Here is a 21,214-nt window from a genome sequence, read left to right on the forward strand (position 1 = left end):
CTTCCTGCGCGTGTTCGTCGCCTCTCGTCAGGTCTCCGGGGCCTGGCTGGTGGGCATGGAGACCTGCTGGCACCTGGAGCAGGCTGGCCACTTGGCCAACCGCCCGTCCGCCCGGAGCCGCACCAGCTCCCCTCACGCCACTGGCGGCAGGCCCCAGACCGACCAGCCTTCTCTTCTGCCTTACCTAGCCTACCTAGATATTTATTTCCTCCGTTTTTCTCTTAAGCGTAGTGAAGCCATGCTGGTGCTCGAGCCCCGAGCAGACGCCTCCGGCTCCAGGGAGGGGGAGTCAGAAGTCGAGCACACACACTGTGATGCTAAAGCATTGGGCTTCCTTGCCGATCACTCTGTGAATCCTCAAGGACTCGTGAAATAAATGCTAGAGCACTCAACAGTAGTGGGGGTGCGACTCTGGGCATCGACGCTCTCTTCCTCTGGAGGGCGCCGGGGCCCCGACAGGTACAAGGTGTAGGCCTCCGGGCAGGGGAGGACTTTGGAATGGGGTGTACCTGTGGCCCACTCCTGGGTTCCCTTCTGAAAGCCCCTTCTCAGTCCCTACCCTACAAGAACCTTCCAGCTCCCACCACCGTTTCACCCTAATTCCTACCTTCTAGTGCTGCTGAGTGGAAAGCTCCATATCACCAGCCAGGGCCCACGTTTAAGTTCCTGCACTGACCAAATGCCCGCCTGAGGCCCTCCCAGAGCCCCCATTTAGAAGCCCGTTCCTGGCTCTGGTGAGATCTGTTCTCTACTTTGTACTGGTTATCTGAAAATCCCAATGCACAGATGCCTTGGTTTTAGGGTCTGGCCTTGCAGCAACCGTGAGTAGTCCAGGGAGCCAGCGCGACGCGCTCTGCCCGCGGGGCCCCGCAGAGCTGGCACCAGGGGTCTGTGAGGGGCCGGCAGCCGCAGCAGAGGCAGCAGCCGTGGGTCAGGGCACGGCATGCCGGGACTTACGGTTCTGCACACGTGCAGTGTGGGCCCCTCTGCCGGACTGGGCAGGAGCCCCAAGGCTGTTCACACATACTGGGAGTTGCTGCTACCCGGACAGGAGCGGAGGGACTCTCCAGCCCCGAGGGCACTGGGAGGGCGGACAGGAGGCTCTTGAGCGCTGTGGCGCTGGTGGGTTGGCTCGGCATTCCTTGAACGGCTCACTGCGGGGTCTCTGATGATCCATCCATCCTTCCATGCTCTGGGGCAGCCAAGACGAGCAGATCTATTGACCAGGAAAATATTCTCTCCTCTGCTTCACTCCAATGTTAACATCCTGAGAACACGTGAGTCCCACCATGAAAAGAACTGGGTGCCATTGTGCTACAAGACATTAGTCTGGTGAAAGAAGTCTCTTAAAACCTGGCCTCCAAGAGTGTGGCACGTCACCTGCTCTGGCCAGCCAGGCCTCTCCCCCACGGCAAGCAGAGGCCTGCCAGAGCGTGTCAACATGGCCAGATTTCGAAGGCTTTAGTGCACCAAGTCCCCCTTTATCATCATCACGGTCTCTCTCTCAAGGTGCTGCCTAGAACTCTCCCAACACATTCACAGCCCCAAAGCCCAAGGCTTCATTCTGGCTCCTTGAAGGGAGGGGTTTAAAGCAGGAGGGCAAAGACAGAAGAAAAAGGAGCAGGCAGGCAGAGGCTGTTAGAGTTTGGTTTTTATTGTTATCACACAGGAGGCTGGGTGCAGAACTGCCCGGGCTGCCACCGGCCACCACCGGCCCCGGCGGAGCAGGCAGCAAGTCGGCTCTGGAGACGCTGGCACTCGGGGTGTCGGGACTTACGGGTTCCTCCTAACGTGAGGTGCAAACTCATTCACAGCCACACTTCACCGGGAGGGAGAGACTGTCCTAACTGAAGGCACTTTGGTCAGGGCACACACCCAGTGCCAGAGTTTGTTTGCCTTCCGGTTCCTCTGATGCGTCTAGATGCCACTCTGCCGGAGAACCAGCGCCGCTGGCTGGGCGGGGGCCCGCTCACTGGCAGAACTTCCTGTCAGGGCTGTTAGCGTGGTCGATGAGCAGTTGGCACGGGGTGAACTGTTTTCCGTAGGCGGCCTCGTACTTCCTGAGCCGGTCCACTATCTTCTGAGCACCGTGCAGATCCACGAAGCGGAAGGGCCCTGGAAGGAAGAACAGGAGACGACAAAATGAGCTCTGGGATAAAACAAGCTACCTTCCCAACTTGCAAGACCAACCTCCAAGACATGGCGGAAAGCCGAGCCCGAAGACGGCTCCGATGTCTCCCTCTGCGGGTGTGGCCAAGATCCCTTCCTGCAGGCACAGGACGGCCTCATTCACGAATCTGGTCAGCAGGCGGTACTGGATGTCTTCGTCAGAGGAGCTGCCAACAGGGAGACACATTCAGGCAGCTGAAGTGTCACGGGGCGGGAGGCTGGTGCGGGGATGGATGAAGGCTGCTGCTGCTGGTGTTCCAAGGGCCAGCCCGCACAGAACTCGCAGTGGTGTAGAGAAGGGGCCACCGGGAGGCCAGCCTTGCTCCTCGAAAGATGGCTCAGAGCTTCCTGCCCTAACCAACCAGAGACCGGCACCCACTCTGCAGGGCTGGGCAGACTAGACGGAATCTCTTGCCACCATCAGCTGTCAGTTACGAACGATAAAGAGGGCCCGGGGGTGGGGGTGAAGGGGCCTAGGGTGACAGTTTCTCTAGGTGCTCTCCAGACCTTCAGAGGGAAGGCTGGAGCAGGGGTCTTTCCAAGGCTCAGCTACAGTCCTTATCCTGATGCCTGGCAGAACACGAGATGGCATGTGGAAGGGCAAAAGTATTCTGGTCAGGTAAGGGGATTATCACAGGGAAGATGGAAGAGGGCTGAGAAGCTCTGGGCTGAAGAGAAACAGCTTTCCACAATATTAGCTACTAAAGTTAACTCACACGTCAGACTTTGGGGGCACCTTCAGACTTGCCAAAATACTGTCCATGTCAGAATTCACATTCTTATTCTTCACACCCTCCTGGTAGATATAAAAGCCCTTCCCAGATTTGCGACCTAAAAGAAGCCAGAAAAGGGAGAATTACCAAATCTCAGAGACTGGGCCTGCGAATTCTCTTCTCTGCTAATCTGCTGTAAAGCTCCAGCCTCTCAACTGTATTCCTGAATGTGTCTGTCTAGCTAACCCTAGAAATTTAGTGTGTATTTGTCCGCAGAGTTGGCAAAGAAGGAAAAATGATCTTGTGTTTCCTGGGGCTTGAAAATCTGTGTATGTGGATGGGAAAGGCCATCTGGGTGAGCTTTAATGTCCAGATATGCAACACCAGGACCTAGTTTATGCCCTGGTCCTGGGGCTGATTCTGCTTCTCCTTCGCCAAGAGAGAAAGCCACCTCTGGTGGGCCTCAACCATATTCTCTGTGTTTAGAGGCCTTACTTTCTCCACATAGGTGGCCAGGCAGCATGGTCAAGTCTGGGTGCCGAGTTTGCTCCTGCAAGATCACAGGTGTGTTAGAGGCCTTGGGCCAGATGAAAACGCCCGGCTTGCATACCTTGGGCAATGGCAGAGCCTCAGGCCACGGTTCTGCCTAACAGGTTGTCATGAAATCATTAAAAAAATTCCCCATGATAGTGGGCTCTATGTTTAGGAAGAACTCTCCCACATGGGCCTTCTGTAACTGTGTGTCTCGGGAAACTTTGTTTTTGTGGGGTTGGTTATGTTTCTCTGAGGTTACTCACCCAGGAAGCCCCTGGACACCATCTGCTTCAGCAGTTCTAGGCTTCCACCTCCAAACCGCTCCCCAAAGGCTTTGCCCAGATCTTCCGCGACGTGTTTTGCTACATCCACACCCACTTCATCCACCAGTGTGGCAGCACCCACAGGAAAGCCAAAGTTTGTGGTAAGGGAATCCAGCTTCTTAGGCTCAACTCCTTCCTGAACGGGAGGTAAGCAGGGATCTTAGGGGAGGAAGGCATCCCAGGCCCTCCCACAAGGGCTCTCCAAGCTGGCCCTCTGAAACAGGGCCGGTCCACCACTCACTTCTCTCCTGGGTGCCACCAGCCCAGGCCCAGGACTGGGGCTGTCCCACTCAGGGAAAGCAAAGGAGGTTTGGGAGCCACCGGGGGAAAGTCTGAGCCTTCCCTAATCCACAGGTTTAGGACTGAACAACTTCATTTAGAGATGAACACATTATTCACTTCCTCCTTGTTTGCAATTCTGAATCTCAGTAGTAATGAGATTCCACGGCAGACGGGGCGAAGTTCCCCCAACAGAGAAGAGACCGCCTCACAGAGCAGTGTGGCGGAGCCCCCCGAGCCTGGGTCTGAGGAGGAGGCACCCGAGGGGTGTGCGCAGAAGCTGCTCCAGCACCAACCAGCCCAAGTGGGCCTGTCTGTTCCGGATAGCTCCTGCCTCAAAGCGGGGAGGCAGAAGGTGTGCAGAAGGGCACATCAGGAGGCATCTGGTCCTAGTGGGGCAGGGAGGGGGGTAAGGGAGCAGAGCTAAAGTTCTGCCCATTGTAGGGCAGCGAAGCCCGTGATTTCCCACCACGGTGTGGAAGGATTGGGCACAAAAGAGCCTTCTTGGAGAAGAACTTGGACTTAAGTGTATTAGAGGGAAGCCTGTTCCTTATCTTGACTACCAATCCGGAGGACTGGTTTAAGGAGTGGAAGATGCCTCCAACAATCCAAGAGCAGTACCGACCTGGAGGATCCTAAGGACTTCAGACATCATGGGTGCGAGACACCTGGTGGTGTAGAAGCCAGGTCCATCCTGCCGAGGGAGAGAATGTGAGCTCACCGGCCCCTCCGCTGTAGGTACGACGTGAGGCTGAAAGCAGGCTCTCTCCCCCACGTGTCATTCCAAAATTCAAGGCGATTTATATTCGCAAACAGAATTGTTAAAATTTTATTGCGGGGGAAGCCAGAGCCAAGGCAGCACGGCTTGAACCAAACGGCACAGCACAGGGTTTCACAGTCTAGAATGGCTGGGAGAACGTGCCCCGTCCCAGACACGCCCCTCTCAGACCCTGACTCAGCAGCACGGTCCACACCACTGTCCACACTGCACACAACTAAGGGGAAATCCTATCAAAAGGTGACCTATTTGCCCCCAGAATAGTTATAAACAAGCCTGAAGGTATAAGGAATCTTAACAGAACTTTGCCCCCGTCTGCCGCTCTGTCACACAGCTCCTTACCTTAACCACAATGATGACCTTCCCCTGCTTGAGCCCAACGGCTACCGCCGAAGCGGTTGTGTCCTTAGACGTTTTCTCGGTTGTGATGATCTCCAGCAGCTGCATCTTGTCCACAGGAGAGAAGTAGTGCATGCCAATCACCTAGCAAGGGGAGTACAAAGCCAACAGATCTAAGAACACGGAGGAGGAACTGGATAGCACTCATTTTTTTGCTAGGAAAGCAAGGGAGATCTGTCTGAGCGGTTTGGCTCTGTGGTTCTTTGAAAAAAAGTTCAGTATGTTTCAGAGGGCTCACTGGAATCTTCTTCCATCTGCTTCTAGGGAAACAGATCCTACCAACAATTAGTGCCAAAATCATAGCTACTGGCCAAATTAGATTTATCAGGGAAGAATGAATGAAGGTCTCACTCGTATTAGTGATACTGATGGTTCAGAGGGTCCACTTTTTTTGAGGTGGGGGAGGCAGAAGCAGGCAGAAGAATCCATCAATATGCTCAACTGTCAGAGATGTACCTGGATTTTACACAGATGGGTCTCACTACCAGGATACTGGGTTTAAATAAGATTTATCAACATTCAGGGACAACTGACTCAGTTGGTTGAACATCCAACTCCTGATTTCGGCTCAGGTCATGGTCTTGGGGTCATGAGATCAAGCCCTGTGTCGGGGTCTGCGCTCAACGGGGAGTCTGAGATTCCCTCTCTCCCTCTGCTCCTCTCCCCCACCCCTGCACTCTCTTTCAAATAAATAAATCTTAAAAAAACCCCAAAAAACATTCAAATGCACCCAAAGATTCATTAAACCAATGATTCTTGAAGTGAAGTAATTGGACCAGCAACATTAGCATCGCCTGGGAAATTTAGAACTAAAATTCTCAGGCCCACCCCAGACCCAGATCTACTGAATGAAAGACTAGGGGCAGGGCCCAGATCTGTGTTTAAGAAGCCTTCCAGGTAATTCTGATACATGCTGAAGTTCAGAACCTCCTCCTTAAGCTAACAATTGGACAGTCTCCCAACTGCATTGCTGTGGGAGAGAATAATTTAATCATAAAACTTAAGAGTTTTGCTCCCCCTACCCTCACTTTAGCTGTAAGATATAACTAATGATATCTACCATTTATTGACTGCTGGCTATCCACTGTTCTTTAATACCTTTGCCATTTATTCCTTACATTTAATCCATCACTCTGTGAACTAGTCAGTCTTATCTAGATGAAGAAAAAAGTCATCAGGAAGTTAAAATGGGTAGCTCAGGGTCAGTTAGTGAAAGGCAGTGGGATTCCATCACAGCTGGTCTGTCTCCAAAGCCTGCCTACTCTCCATTATGTAATGCACAGGTCACTTAAATGTTCCATAAACTTACCAATCCAAAAGTTGCTTCTAAACCCTAAACTGTTCCTTATGTCTAAGCTATTTAAAAAGACAGGACCTGATTCAGACTCAGTACTTCTGAGCAAAAGGAATTAGCCTTATGACATATAACTTATACACAATAATATGCACAGAACTTAAAGTGTTCATTTCAATGAGTTTTGACAATTGTATATACACTCATGTGATCACTACCCCAAGCAAATCTATTTACATCACTCAAGAAAGCTGTGCCAAAGGTGACCAACTTGTCCTGGCTGGTCACCCTCCCTGTGCCCCTGTGACCTTAATTTTATATAACATAGGGGAAGCAGGGGACAGAAGCTATCCAAGATACTTGGAGGCCAGGACTGCAAAACATGATGCTTTTTCCACTCCACTGGGAAAATGAGAAGTTAGCATCAAAGATTCTCCTTCACTGACTTAAATGCTGCCGAGGTGCTGAGTGATGTGACATGGCCAGACTGTCAACCTGCCTTTATAGTGTTTTTTTTGTCTTCCCTCAGTGTCACACTTCTCCCTGTGACCTTTTCCTGCCATCCCTGAACCTGCCTGTCAGGCCCTGTATCGCTTCCAATCTGCGGTGTGCTAGGAGACGAGCTTACCTTGCAGTCACAAGCTATTAGAATAGGAATAAACAGACTTTTGTGTTTTCAATACAAGGACTCTGTCTTAACAATTTCAGCTGCTTAAAGGTCTCTTATATTTCCTTCCTACTTTTGGCTGGCTCTGGTTAGCTGAGGCTAATTGCTATCCTCCAGAGAGGTGAGGTATTTTATTTCTCCTTGAGTGATTTCACTTTCCCTGGGTTACCCTGGTAGACAGCAGAAGCCCAAAGATAAAATTTCCAGGCATCATTCCCAATACTCACTGAAAGTGCTTCTACCCTTTCACATCCTGGGTAGAAGTTCTAAGTGAACCCATAGGTGGACACACCTCACCACCCCTCCTGATCTTCTATTCCTGGACGTGGAATTGGAAGCAAACCTGTCTTAGATTGTCACCAGTGTGTGCTCTGTAACTTAAGTGATATTTTGGAGTACCCCTCTTATAGGGCCTATCTTTATTTTTTAAAATTAAGAATGTTTTTAAATATTTTAGGTTTTGAAAGTAATCTCTATACCCAACATGGCGCTCAAATTCACAACCCTGAGATCAAGAGTCACATGCTCTACCAATTGGGCCAGCCAGGTGCCCCTTGGGCCTACCTTTAAATACCTAATTGTAATAAAGGTAGGTTTTATAGTCTGAACCTAAAAAATACAAGCTGTTAGGGATGCAAATCACCTATAAAAGTATATTTTGGTTGTACTTCACTTATCCCAGCATCTCACAATGGTCACGGTATTATTAGCTTTTCTGTGCCCAGTTTTGGGGGAAGATATCACCGCCCCCCCTCCACCTCACAATCTACACCAGGCCCTTCTCATGCTCTAAGCCTTCCTCAGGGAGCCCACGGCAGGAATAAACATTTCAGGGTCTTCCCGCTGTTCAGAATTTACCTTCTCGGGTCTTTTGCTGACAGCAGCAATTTCACGGATTGGGAGAGCAGATGTGTTACTGGCAAAGACACAGTGATCCGGAATCAGCTGCAGGGGAAAAGCATTGAAGAATGTGTCATGGAGGCCTGGGAGATGACTGGAGTCCAAAGCAGAGCTAAGCCATGAAACGTGGGCCCGGCCCCGCTTCCCCCCCAACCGCTCAGACAGTAGATACTATTTGGCTGACATTTCCAACCTCCCAGGCTCCTGTGATGGGGAGTGTGTTGGCCTTGTTCTTTTTCCCATTCAGCCTTCTAGTTCTGGCTCAGTGTCCTAACCTGGAGACTGCATCTCAGTGTTAGGTAAATAAGACACCTCAGATAAATACTGAAAAGATAACCTTGAGTCAAATCTCATTCATTTCAAGATCTAGCATGCGTACCAATCCCTCTTCTTGTTTGGATCTGCCCTCGAATACGAAAGCTGACGATTCCCCCCCCTCCCCACCCTTTACCTTGATAAGAACAAGCCACAGCATGCATGCCTAGCTCATTTTATACAGGGTGCTATTAGAAAACCGTGTGCCGCTGTAATTAATCTATGGCACACAAATCCTATTAACTGTTATCTTTACCATCCTGGAGAGCAGTCTCTAATGTAGACTGTCTCAGCATTCGGTTCATGATCCTGAGTTATTCATGTTTTTATTCAGCTGTGTGCATAAAAAACATGGAAGGCACACCTGTCAAATTTGTGCACCCTGGGACAGGCAAAATCCTAACATGGGAGCTGGGAATCAAGGTTCAAGATACATGCAACACGCTGAAAAGCTGAGTATAAATAAACATCAATTATAATGGGGACAAAGGTAAAATACCACAATAAGATTTTTTTAAAAAGAAAAATGGGGGGCGCCTGGGTGGCTCAGTCATTAAGCATCTGCCTTCGGCTCAGGTCATGGTCCCAGGGCCCTGGGATTGAGCCCCACATCCGGCTCCCCGCTCGGCAGGAAGCCTGCTTCCCCCTCTCCCACTCCCCCTGCTTGTGTTCCCTCTCCCTCTGTGTCTCTCTGTCAAATAAATAAATAAAATCTTAAAAAAAAAAAGAAAAACGGGAAAAAGCTAGAGAGGCACCTGTTGAACAAAACCTGGCTCGGCAGTTAAGCTTGTGTAAGACCCCCAGGATTTTAGTTAATCAGAAGTGTGAGTTGAAAGCAGAGCACGACTGCAAGGAAGTGAAGAGTCTCAAGTGGCATGTCTGAGGGGCACGGCGTCTCACGCTGGTGGGGACATTCTCTATGAAGAGCAGGCCAACGTCTCCAAAGACACCTGGCACCAATTCCTCCCCTTCTGATTCACGTGGGGCTCTCCTCCCATCCAGAGGTAGACTCTATTTCCGCCCTCCTGAACCTCATGACTTGCTTTTACCAATGGAAAGCAGGAGTGACACTCTGAGCTCCAGGCCAGCCCTTAAGGAGCCCTGTTTTTTTTTTTCCTCTTGGAAGCCAGAGGTCAACGCTGTAGTTTGCTCCAAGTCTGCACTTCTCTTGATCTGATCCCTCTTTCTCTTTCCCTTGATCACCAGTTTCCCAACTGCTAAAGCTAACAGCTAAAGCTAACTGCTAAAACTCCCTTCTCCATGCCGGGAGTCCCAAACCCAGATTTTCCAAAAGCAAAGACCATCACCTAGTCAGATGGTCGATGCTCTTCTCTCCACGCTGCCTGTGTCTGTTTTTGCGGCTCCTCAAGGACCTGCCTGCCGCTGGCTCAGCAGTGCCCTCAAAGGCCTGGGAACACCACCTACCACTCTGCGCCGAAATGCCACTCAGCACAGATGGAATACAAATCCACGCAGCTCTCCTGAACTTTCCCCCGCAGCTGAATCTACATGACCCTTTGTCAAAAGGAAAGACTTTCCAATGCACGGATTCCAAAGCAGAACGGTCCCAGAGTTGCTTGTCTTTAGGTTCTCAGCCCTCTGTAGGTTGAGTGTGTGGTAGAGCGGGGACCGCCCTCACACAGAGGCCACTGTGCAAGTATGACCACTCCTCAGGACACCTGGAGAGCTGCTGAGCCAGTGCCATTTCGTGTACACAATCCACTAGCCCACATTCTGTTTAACTGTAGGTGCTGCTCCAGGCCCCCGTTCTATCTTGTAGCTTAGTGACTACTGTCATTTGTTCTCCTCTGGGCTCCTTCTTTATACCACCCACGACAGGTACTTGCTTTGTTCATGGCATGTAGAGTGCTCGGGATCAAGACCGAAGCAGCATTTCCACAAAGTAAGCATCTGAAACCTGCCTGGAGAGAGAATTTCTCCCCTACTTCCTGTGCTGGCGAGACCTGAAGAAGTTTAATTATGGCTTGTAGCTAACCCAAAATGCTAAGACAGCTGGCTACACTCCATGAGGTTACTGTATGTCTGGGTGACTGAACTCCCACAGAATGCTAATGAACCCTGTGTTACTTGATTTTCTTACCTCAGGACTCAGATTTGACCTTTGTAACTCTATACTGTACATGGGTTCACATAAAAACTCCTAAGTATGGACATGAGTAACCCTATAAAAACAACCATGAGTTTCCTTTTTTAAAACCTATTTCTGTGTCCTCCACTCACTAGGCTACGATTCAAGTACAACAGGCCTCTTACTTACCGCTTCTACTTCCTTTAGCACTCTGTGCTTAAGACTAAGGTCCTCAAAAACAGCTTCAATCACCATGTCAGCCTTTTCAAAACCCTGGTAATCGAGCTGCCCAGTCAAGTTGCTGAAAATGGAGTCCCTTTCAAATGATGTTAGAGCTTTCTTCTTCACTTTATCATTCAATCTAGAAAAAACACAGTCCTAGTCAGAAGGAAAGAATAGGAAACTTAACATTTATTGAGCATCCATGGGCCACTTTTTTTTTTTTTTTTTTTTTTTACCAACTCTGTGAGGCAGTTCTATTACTCCCATTTTGAGAGAGAAGAGTTGCTCAAATAGGCTCAGAGGGACTCATGGTCAAATGGCTAGGTACTAGGCCAAAGGCAGGTTGGCCCCCAAGTCCACATTCTTTCTCCTGTAAGAAGCCTCTAAATGTGAAACTTACATAAACTCTAACACTCATAAAACATTTACATTTGCCAAGAGGAATAAACACAAATACTGGAATGGCAAAACAAAGAAGCAGCTCTGGTACCTCTCTACCTATAATGGAGGAAACACCCAACATGTGTCCTAGACCACATGGACTTATACCTGATTACACATCATTTTGTTATTCTGTAACTGTAATCTTCTGGAAAAGAGAGACCAAGCATTATTTCTTACATTCTTAATCTACTTCCCAGTCAGCACATAGTAAGTACCATATTATATTGATTACACACAATATTAACTCAAGGTTTCTTCCTTCCCATAGGGAGATAAAAAGGATTCCTGCCACTCAGACATTTAACTGATTACTTTTCACTGCCAAGAAAAACAGGCTCTCTTAGGTTATAATTTGACCACACTTATAGAATAACTGACCTAGAATTTTCCTCTGAAAGAATAGAGCTAAATTCCATTTACTAATTTCCTTAACCCAAAGAAAAATTAAAGCCACAAGGTAAGTTTATTTTATGCTTTGGTATCAAGACTAGAAATTCTCATGTTTGTGGATTTTGATGGTTTCCATCTCACTGCCATATTGTTATGGAACACTGAAAACAGCACGACTTCGTGGAAAACGAGGCTGTGAGGAAATGTGCCGTAATTACACACTGAAGGTGGGGCTGGGATCAAAACTCTTGTACCTTCTATTTCTTGGCTGGCGTTACTGTAGAGAAGCGGAAACAGATCTGGTTCCATAATGTCTGAGGCTTTACAGACTGTGTCTCCATCTTACCTCTGAATTAATAAAAGGTGAATATTACTCTCCCTTCTGCCCACTACCCCTTCCCTCCTCCACGCTGCCTGTTTTGCAGAGGAGGAGAAACTGAGCAGCCGCTTGGCCAGACTAGAAATTGGTTTCAGCTCAGTTCTGTGCTCCAGTGTAATGGACAAGCTGGCTGCACATACACTGTCCTACATATAACTTTCAGTTGAATGAGCTTTTATTTTTTTCTTAGATTTATTTATTTGAGAGAGAGAGAGAACACAAGCAGGGAGGAGGGGGCAGAGGGAGAAGAAGCAGACCCCCCACTGAGCAGGGAGCCCAATGTGGGGCTTGATCCCAGAGCCCTGGGATCATGACCCAAGCTGAAGGCAGAGGCTTAACCAACTGAGCCACCCAGGTGCCCCTTGAATGAGACTTTTTTTTTTTTTTTTTAAGATTTTATTTATTTATTTGACAGAGAGAGGTCTGCAGAAAAGAGGTCAAACATGGTGAAGCTACATAACCCATCTAAGAAACAACAACAAAAAAGCTCATTCAAGGGGCTCCTGGGTGGCTCAGTCGTTAAGCGTCTGCCTTCGGCTCAGGTCATGATCCCGGGGTCCTGGGATCGAGCCCCGCATTGGGCTCCCTGCTCAGCGGGGAGTCTGCTTCTCCCTCTCTCCCTACTTGTGTTCCTGCTCTCGCTGTCTCTCTCTCTTTCTCTGTCAAATAAATAAATAAAATCTTTAAAAAAAAAAAAAAAAAAGAAAGAAAAGAAACATCAGGCCCTGGCGAGTGTCCCTCACCATACTGCTTACTTGTGACATATTACATGTTTCCTGTCCTCTCTTGGTAACAGTTCATTAGGCATTAGAGCAACAAATAACATTCTGAACTCTGACAAGCATCTTGTTTGCTAACTGCTGACATGGTTGTCAGAAACCAAGAGATCTGAACCCATGGTTTTAAGACTTTGTTTGCTTGTCCATTACAGTGGAGCACAGAACTGAGCTGAAACCAATTTCTAGTCTGGCCAAGCGGCTGCTCAGTTTCTCCTCCTCTGCAAAACAGGCAGCGTGGAGGAGGGAAGGGGTAGTGGGCAGAAGGGAGAGTAATATTCACCTTTTATTAATTCAGAGGTAAGATGGAGACACAGTCTGTAAAGCCTCAGACATTATGGAACCAGATCTGTTTCCGCTTCTCTACAGTAACGCCAGCCAAGAAATAGAAGGTTCAAGAGTTTTGATCCCAGCCCCACCTTCAGTGTGTAATTAATTATGGCACATTTCCTCACAGCCTCGTTTTCCACGAAGTCGTGCTGTTTTCAGTGTTCCATAACAATATGGCAGTGAGATGGAAACCATCAAAATCCACAAACATGAGCTAGTCTTGATACCAAAGCATGAAATAAGTGGCATTTAAAAATATCTGATGGTTTTTTCTTGTGCAGTCAGACATTACAGATTCCAATGATGTTAATGGTTTATAATATGTGCAATAAAATGAAGGGAAAGAATTGGTGTTTCTAAAAATCAAAGGAAAGGGCTTAACTACGGAGCACCCAGTACTCACCATGTTCAGGAAAAAGGAACGTGTAATGGCAAAAACCAAACAGCATTCTGCTGACAGAGGCAGAGAGCTGGCTTACCCTTTGAACACCTGTTGCTGTCCTCGGCCCAGCCCGGCTAGTGTAGCATCTTTAAGTATGGTCTTCAGGCCCTTATCCACAGACACCTGGGCAATGCCGGCTCCCATCAGCCCTGCACCAAGAATGGCTAGGTGCCTAGAAGGAAAGCATGAATGACTTTTGGTAGACTAATCATTTCAGTAGAAGGGGGAGATCGCCTAAGTTATTCAATAAACCAATGAAAGTGGGCACAACAATAAGGTATTTTAAATAATTTTTATCTATAAAAATCTGTATTTATAAATAGATTTTATCTATAAAAACCTATTTAAAGATTTTATCTATAAGTAAGGTATTTTAAATAATTTTTAATCTATAAAAAATTTAAATAATTTTTATTTTTAAAAATTGATTTTCAAATTTATTTATTTAATTTTTTAAGAGAGAGCATGTGAGCACTCAAAGAGTGTGGGGGTGGGAGAATCTCAAGCAGGCTCCATGCCTAGCTCAGAGCCCAACACCCAGCTGGATCCCAGGACCCTGAGGTCATAACCTGAGCTGAGACCAAGAGTTTGATGCTTAACTGACTGAGCCACCCAGACGCCCCCTTTAGAGAGAGAGTGAACAGGGCAGAGGGAGAGAGAGTTTCAAAGTTAAATACAAAAATCCATTAGGTCTAAAAGAACTGGCCTACACAAGAAGACAGAATTATATATATATATATATATTTTTTTTTTTTTTAAAGATTTTATTTATCAATCTGAGAGAGAGAGAGAACGAGAGAGAGCACATGAGAGGGGGGAGGGTCAGAGGGAGAAGCAGACTCCCCACCGAGCAGGGAGCCCGATGCGGGACTCGATCCAGGGACTCCAGGATCATGACCTGAGCCGAAGGCAGTCGCTTAACCAACTGAGCCACCCAGGCGCCCAAGACAGAATTATATTAATCTTCAAGCATGCCTCGAGATCACTGAAAACAAAACAACCTGGTTTATGGTGAAGTCAACATGAGTATTTCTGGTTTCCAAACAAAAGCCAATTTGCAGTGACATGCCCAAAGACTAATCTCTCTTATCTGTTAGTGATTTTACCATTTTCCTATAAGCTTTCATTTCTCCTGAATTTGTGCCATTATTATTCCTTACTTGGATTAGATCAAAATTCTCCTGGATGGTTTCTTTGCTTCCAGACCTTACCCCCCCCTTCCCCACAAATACCTTCATACATGCACATTTCTGCCTTTTTCACCCCCAACTTCTCTTGAACTTGTCAGGACCATCTGGCTTACCCCACAGTATTCTGGAATGGCTTCATGTACATTATTTTTGTCTCCTCAGTTAAATTCTAAGTATTTTGTGGGCCAAAGATCATGTCTGTCTGATTATTCTTTTTAGTTTTGCATAGTTCTGGAGCAATATGCCATACTCCCATAGTAAATAACTAAAAAAATTTTTCCAGAATATCTTCCTTCATAAAAGAAGCCTAAGTTTACAGCACTACGTAGACCTTAAATTAGACTTAATACAAGGATAAAGTTTCATTCCTAACAATTCTGATAATGTTCAAAAATCATGTTTATGACCTGAAAAGGAAACCTAATTTCAAGTCCTAGAATTATCTTTCAAATGTAGCTTTGTAGTAACACATGCATTTATATGGTTAGTGGGGTTTTTTTTTAAAGATTTACTTATTGGGGCGCCTGGGTGGCTCAGTCGGTTTAGCAGCTGCCTTCAGCTCAGATCATGATCTCCAGGTCCTGGGATTGAGCCCTGCATTGGGCTCTCTGCTCAGCAGGGGGTCTGCCTCTCTCGCTCCCCCTCTGCCGCTCCCCACCACTCGTTTTCTCACTCTCTCTCAAATAAATAAAATCTTAAAAAAAAAAAAAAAAAAGTGAAACCAGAGAAGGAATTCAAATGATTATCCGAGGGGAAAGAGCCTAGAGACAGAAGTGGAGAAAGCAGAGGCATCACTGACAGTGTGGAAAGCAGGAAAAAGGATACCCTTTCTTCAATTCTTCAAGGTTCTTTTTCTTTCTTTATTTATTTAAGCAATCTGTACACCCAACATGGGGCTCAAGCTCACGACCCTGAGATCAAGAGTCGCACGCTCTTCCTACTGAGCCAGCCAGGCACCCCAATTCTTCAAGGTTCTTTAGTAAATCTTCCATTCAACCTGTCCTGCCTTGGGTACCTTATAATTAATTCCTCATCCCCTTTTTCCTCAATTTCCCAGGTGAGGCCAACTCTTACATTACCCTGTTTTCCTGTCCATTTAGTTCTGAGTTTCTGAATTTCTGATTCAAGGTGATTCTTTCTTATCTGCAAATGCTTATTTAAGGATATTTCACTCAAGTTTAGAAGTGTTCCGTTACAGTTTTCTTGTTGTGGCTGTTTTGGGGAGGGGAGAATTTTCTTTCTTTCTTTTTTTAAAAAGATTTTATTTATTTATTTGACAGAGAAAGAGAGACAGTGAGAGAGGGAACACAAGCAGGGGGAGCGGGAGAGGGAGAAGCAGGCTTCCCGCTGAGCAGGAAGCCCGATGCGGGGCTCGATCCCAGGACCCTGGGATCATGACCTGAGCCAAAGGCAGACGCTTAACGACTGAGCCACTCAGGCGCCCCAGGGGAGAATTTTCTTAAACTTAAGTATTCTGATTCTCATTTTCTTATTTCTTCTTATATGAGACTCATGTGGATGTTGCCTGTCTTTTTTATGTATTTGGTATAACAACACCCTCCCCAAATGGCATTATATGCTAGCTGCATATGACAGGAAGAAGTATATGCAGACAGGAGTAGGAGTCTGGAGTGGCTCATTAGGTTTTGTAATTTAAGAGGACTCTCTTCAGCTGCAAAGTGTAGTCTCTTTAATTGATGGCATTTTTTGGTAGGTGGAGGGATGGGGGTAAAGGAGTAGGGTGGGAAGGAGGTAGAAGTTGGTGTGTGTTTTACAGTTTTGTAATTTTGCAGGACTCAATATTTTTCTCTCTTGCTTCCTTTTCTTTCCTGTTATTATAAAGTTTGCCTCTTACAGAATTAGAAGTTAGCAGCGTATCTGCCTTCTATTTATGCCATGCGTGGGGAATGGGTGGCTTTGTTGTCCTTGCTCATGTCTGATTTTTGTAGAATGTATGCAGAGATGCTGACTTAGATGGCCATCTTATTCTACTACAGCGTGGAAGTGATTAACCTCACCCACCGAATGCAAGATACTGTCCACACTGGGCGGAGCAAGCACCACGGATGGGTACTGATCGCCCCTTACCACCATGTGTGCTGGAGAAGTGGTGACAGTCGTAGTTCATAGTCTATTTGGAAATCAGCCCTCTGGGCTAGCATCGTATCTGTCTCACCCAAATTTCTTACCTGTTTTACTTCTATTTTGGATTGTAATCTCATTAAAGGTGAAGGGGATGGAGAAGGTAGTAACCTTAGCTGCTCTGAAAGCCCTCACAGTAATTCAGATAGAGCACTGTGTCTCAACCTTGGCATTACTGACATTTTGGATTTGATTACTGTAATTCTTAGGCCTGTCCCATGTACTGTAGGATGTTTAGCAGCATCCCTAACCTCTACTCACTAGATGCCAGAAGAACCTGTGACAACCAAAAATGTTTCCAGACATTATCAAATGATCCCAGGCGGCTGGGGTGGGGCGGGGAGAGACAAGGCCCAGGCTGAGAACCACTGAGCTAGAAGGTGAATTTAGGGGCATTATGAAACTTAAAATGCTGACAGCTTTTGGGCAGCATAGCATTGAAAGGCTTGTTGAAAAGAACAGACAAGCAAGTGGAATCTCAAGTGTTCAGGCTGTAAGCTAGAAGGACAAGCCTTCAACAGTCAGAATAAGACTATTTTTTGGGGGGCGCCTGGGTGGCTCAGTTGGTTAAGCGACTGCCTTCAGCTCAGGTCATGATCCTGGAGTCCCAGGATCAAGTCCCGCATCGGGCTCCCTGCTTGGTGGGGAGTCTGCTTCTCCCTCTGACCCTCCCCCCTCTCATGTTCTCTCTCTCTCATTCTCTCTCAAATAAATAAATAAAATCTTAAAAAAAAAAAAAAAAAAAAGACTTTATTTTTTTGAGGAGGAAGAAGTGTGAGTTTCCAGAGATGGTATCTTAAGTCATAGGGAGACACAAGATCATTAAACAGTGCATAGTATGTGTGTTTGGTTTGGGAATAGGGGACGTAAGCCAGATTTCTAGGGGACATCAACAGCAAGACAAGAAAGCCTCTGTAGGAGCCATTAGAGAGGTCTGGAGAAAACAGCAGAGGCAGAACTTTGAAAGCCGAAACGTTCTTAGTAGAAAAGGGATCTAATGTGCTCAGGGCAGAAGAGGAATAGGTAAGACGGAAGGTATGAATTTAGCTCTGTAATGAAACCTACAAGGGCTCCCTAGGTGGAGTTTAGCTTACTTCACTTCCTTCTGTGGAGCTCCAAACTTATTCTTCTTACACAGGACCTGCCCATGATAAAGTCCCATCAAGGCCTTCGATTCTTTGGTCATTGCAAGCTCTCCAAATTTCTGAAAAATAAAGGAGAAGAAGAAAGGGTAGCACTTCCGAGTCTCAGGGATGGGGGTTCCTTCAGTCGGGTTTCCCTGCAGAGACACGGAGCCCCGGGCGTTCCTCGCCCGCAGTACTTTCCCACTACCGCTTTCAAAGGGTCTGGATACATCTGAGTTCTAGGATTCTCCCCACCAGCGGTGGCGGCGACTCACCTCTTCCATGGAACTAGAGTGCCAGGGCTACAGTCCTCTCAATCAACCCTTTCATTTTGAAGACTGGGAAGAAGAGGCCTGGAGAAATTAAGTCACCACACCACCTCAAGTGGCAGAAATGGAACTCGCACCCCGGGGGTAGGACTCCCAACTCTGGTTCACTTTCGCTAAAGCAGGCTGCCTGCACCACACCTGCCGCTTTGAAAAGTACCCTAATGCTTACAGAGAGCAAGTCTCAGGTTAGTGGTTAAGAACCTGAGATTTAGAGTCTGGGTTTGACAGAACGGGGTTTGAATCCTGGCTCTGCCATTTACCAGTTGTCAAGTCTTTCTTCATCCTTAAAATGGGAAAAACCATGCTTATTTTACAGCTTTGCTGGAATTAGATGAGAAAGCTAGTCAGCTATCATCATCATCACTACTGCTAGAATTTATTGGTATGGTTACATGGTTACAAATAGCATTTCAAAGGAGGAATCCTCCTAATAAAGTTGCTTTCATGTCCTAATAGAACATGAAACAATGTTCTACTAATCTTGGTAAGTGGATTCTATTCAGTAAACCAGTGATTTTCCAACCATGGGTAGGGATCCATCAGTCACCCTGAGTTCAGTGGGTTGTGATAAGTAGGACAGACAGGAAATACCGAGGACAACATACACAGTGAGGACAATAACTGATTTGTGAAACTTATGCTTCAAATATGTATGTACACGTGTAGCTGGACGGGAGGTCAAAGACGAAAGCAGAGTGCACTTCAATACGCAACCCAGTACAAGAAATGTTTTTTTCTGGAACTCGTCCTGAACTCTTGAGATACCTCTTGTCTTATTATCAACAAGCAGTCATTCTTCAGTGATTGCTTAAAATTTAAAAACAACCCAAACCGCTTAAATCCGCAATACTACCAACTGGTTGGAAAAGTGGGAAGAGGTGAGGCTGGTTCATACGGCCCTCTGTGTCCTTTTAGTGGCTACACAACATTTCCTTCCATTCTCTAATTCACCAAAGAGAGGCTGGCCTTCAAAGTCTTATTGCTGGGCCCTAACGAGTAAGAAACCTATTTTTCTATCAATGTATTCATTTTATCACAACAAAACCAGCCCAACTCCAGAACATAAACATCCCAGTGATTCATTTTGAAAGGATTAGAACTCTGGCCCTGCTCTCCCTAGTTAAACCCTCATTACTGAGAGCAAGTTCAAACAGCTGGGACCACTAAGGTGTTCTTAACATCACTCACTGAGATTAACCCTAAGAAATGATAATCACTAGAAGGAAAACATTTTGGGTAGGCTTTGGGTATTTTTTCTTTTTTTAGCTTTACAAAGAATTTTAGATCTTGATTTTCTTGAATCTAATAATAATAAATTGAAAGGAAAGAACTTTACCTTAGATTCAGAGAGATAGCCAGCATCATTCCCTTGCTCAATTCCGGTCTTTACCACCTAAAAAAACACATAAGGCACTTGTTCATTGTTGCAAGGGACTGGTGAGAGGTGGACTAACACTGAATAAAACTGCTAGTTCATCAGTCTTTAAAGAGTAAGTCAAAAGTCTGGAAGTGGAATAAGAAAGATGAGAGGACTGAGTGGCTGCTTAAGACTGACTTCATTCTGCACCGCCAAGGCCATTGCTAAAGCTAGCATAAAATGGAAGGAAATGAAAGGGAGTGGGAAAAGAAGAGAGGGGTTCCAACTCTTACCTCCTTATACCTCTAGGCCACTATCCCGTCAAAGAGAGTGGCCACCGGTGCTGCCCAAGTCCAAGAAAAGGTTTTCCCCGTCCCTCTTAATTACCTTCCCTCCTGCTGAAATGGCTCTTCCAGCTTCTCTCCTGCTCTCCTAACGCAGGCACATCCCTAGAGCTCTACCCTCAGCCCCTTTCTCCCTCCTCCCATTCTTCCTCAGGCCCATCATCTACTCTGTCATGTTACTCATGAACTCTACAAATTCACTATCATTCGAGGGAAGTCCTAGCCTAAGTACAATGGCAAGTATAAAAGACGAAGTGACCCTGTACTCAGTCACCATAATTTATGGGAATGACAAAAATGATTAAAACACACACACACAAACAAATCTACATTCTTGTTGTTTGTCTAAAATCCTGTTGCTTGAATTTCCTGAAACATCTAAACTCAGCACTTCTAAAACTCAGCTCATAATCTCTTCCCTTTGGCAAGTCTCTTACTACCTTCACCTTTTTACTATCCTATCTCGGGGTCTTACTCAAACATCAAGTCTGAATTACCAAAATAGCTTCCGACTTCAAGTATCTACTTTGTCTCTCCTCTAAACCATTCTCTATGATCTATACAGAACAAAGGTCAAATTTCCAAATTCATTATTGTCAGTCTTCTAAACTCTAGGCTCACTCTGCCTTTTTGTACACATTTCACCGTCCTACAAAATCTGATCTCATTAAATGTTCCTTGAAGAGCCTCATGCTTTCCAGCTTCTGTAGCTTTGCTCAAAATGCCCACCCTACCTGGTACTACTCTCTCTTCAACTATTCTCTACCCACTTTCCAGGGCTAAGGTCAAATTCTATGAGGTTCTTCCTAATTTCTCTGGCTTACAGTGACTGTTCCCTCCCCTGTGCATTTAGCAATCATTCTCTGTCCCAATTATCTGGCAGTGGTCCCATGCTGGAGTCTAATGCCCTTCATGCTAGTTACCTGTCTCACTACAGATACATGTCTAATCTCCCCAGCCCACACTGGGAGATGGGTGAGGGAAGGGAATCAAATGTCCTATTTTATGCATTTTGGTGTCTTTTCCTCAAAATATATTTGTTGGCTGATTTATTCTCCATATTCGAAGTCTTAGATTATATGTTCTCTTGATCTTAGACTTTCCAGGCTGAAGAGTTTCTAAGTTTTAAAGTCTACCTTTAGACAGAAGTTCTTAACCCTGTGATCATTTTATTTATCCTCCTTGATCTTTTTCAGAACTTCTCCATATCATTACACCTTTTTTATAATTCTGGCAATGGGGAAGTCATTGAGACATTTTAGGTACTGACAATGGTTTCAACTAA

The 21,214-nt window shown here is 46.3% G+C and overlaps 1 protein-coding gene across 1 annotated transcript in view; it reads right to left on the reverse strand.

The window, feature by feature from the left end:
• Positions 1-1,633: 1,633 nt before the first annotated feature.
• HADHA (hydroxyacyl-CoA dehydrogenase trifunctional multienzyme complex subunit alpha) overlaps positions 1,634-21,214 on the reverse strand; it is a 50,373-nt gene continuing 30,792 nt past the window's right edge. The window contains exons 10-20 of the mRNA XM_035000730.1: positions 19,565-19,621; positions 17,870-17,979; positions 13,481-13,615; positions 10,650-10,821; positions 8,015-8,101; positions 5,139-5,279; positions 4,644-4,712; positions 3,680-3,875; positions 2,886-3,000; positions 2,191-2,336; positions 1,634-2,115 (exon numbers count right to left, since the gene is read on the reverse strand). Of these exons, the coding sequence (XP_034856621.1) occupies positions 1,970-2,115; positions 2,191-2,336; positions 2,886-3,000; positions 3,680-3,875; positions 4,644-4,712; positions 5,139-5,279; positions 8,015-8,101; positions 10,650-10,821; positions 13,481-13,615; positions 17,870-17,979; positions 19,565-19,621 (1,374 nt within the window). The 3' untranslated portion in view covers positions 1,634-1,969. The remainder of the gene's footprint in view (positions 2,116-2,190; positions 2,337-2,885; positions 3,001-3,679; positions 3,876-4,643; positions 4,713-5,138; positions 5,280-8,014; positions 8,102-10,649; positions 10,822-13,480; positions 13,616-17,869; positions 17,980-19,564; positions 19,622-21,214) is intronic.

Source organism: Mirounga leonina, unplaced genomic scaffold, assembly GCF_011800145.1.
Source record: "Mirounga leonina isolate KUSES-001 unplaced genomic scaffold, KU_Mleo_1.0 Mir_125, whole genome shotgun sequence".
Classification (NCBI taxonomy): Eukaryota; Metazoa; Chordata; class Mammalia; order Carnivora; family Phocidae; genus Mirounga; species Mirounga leonina.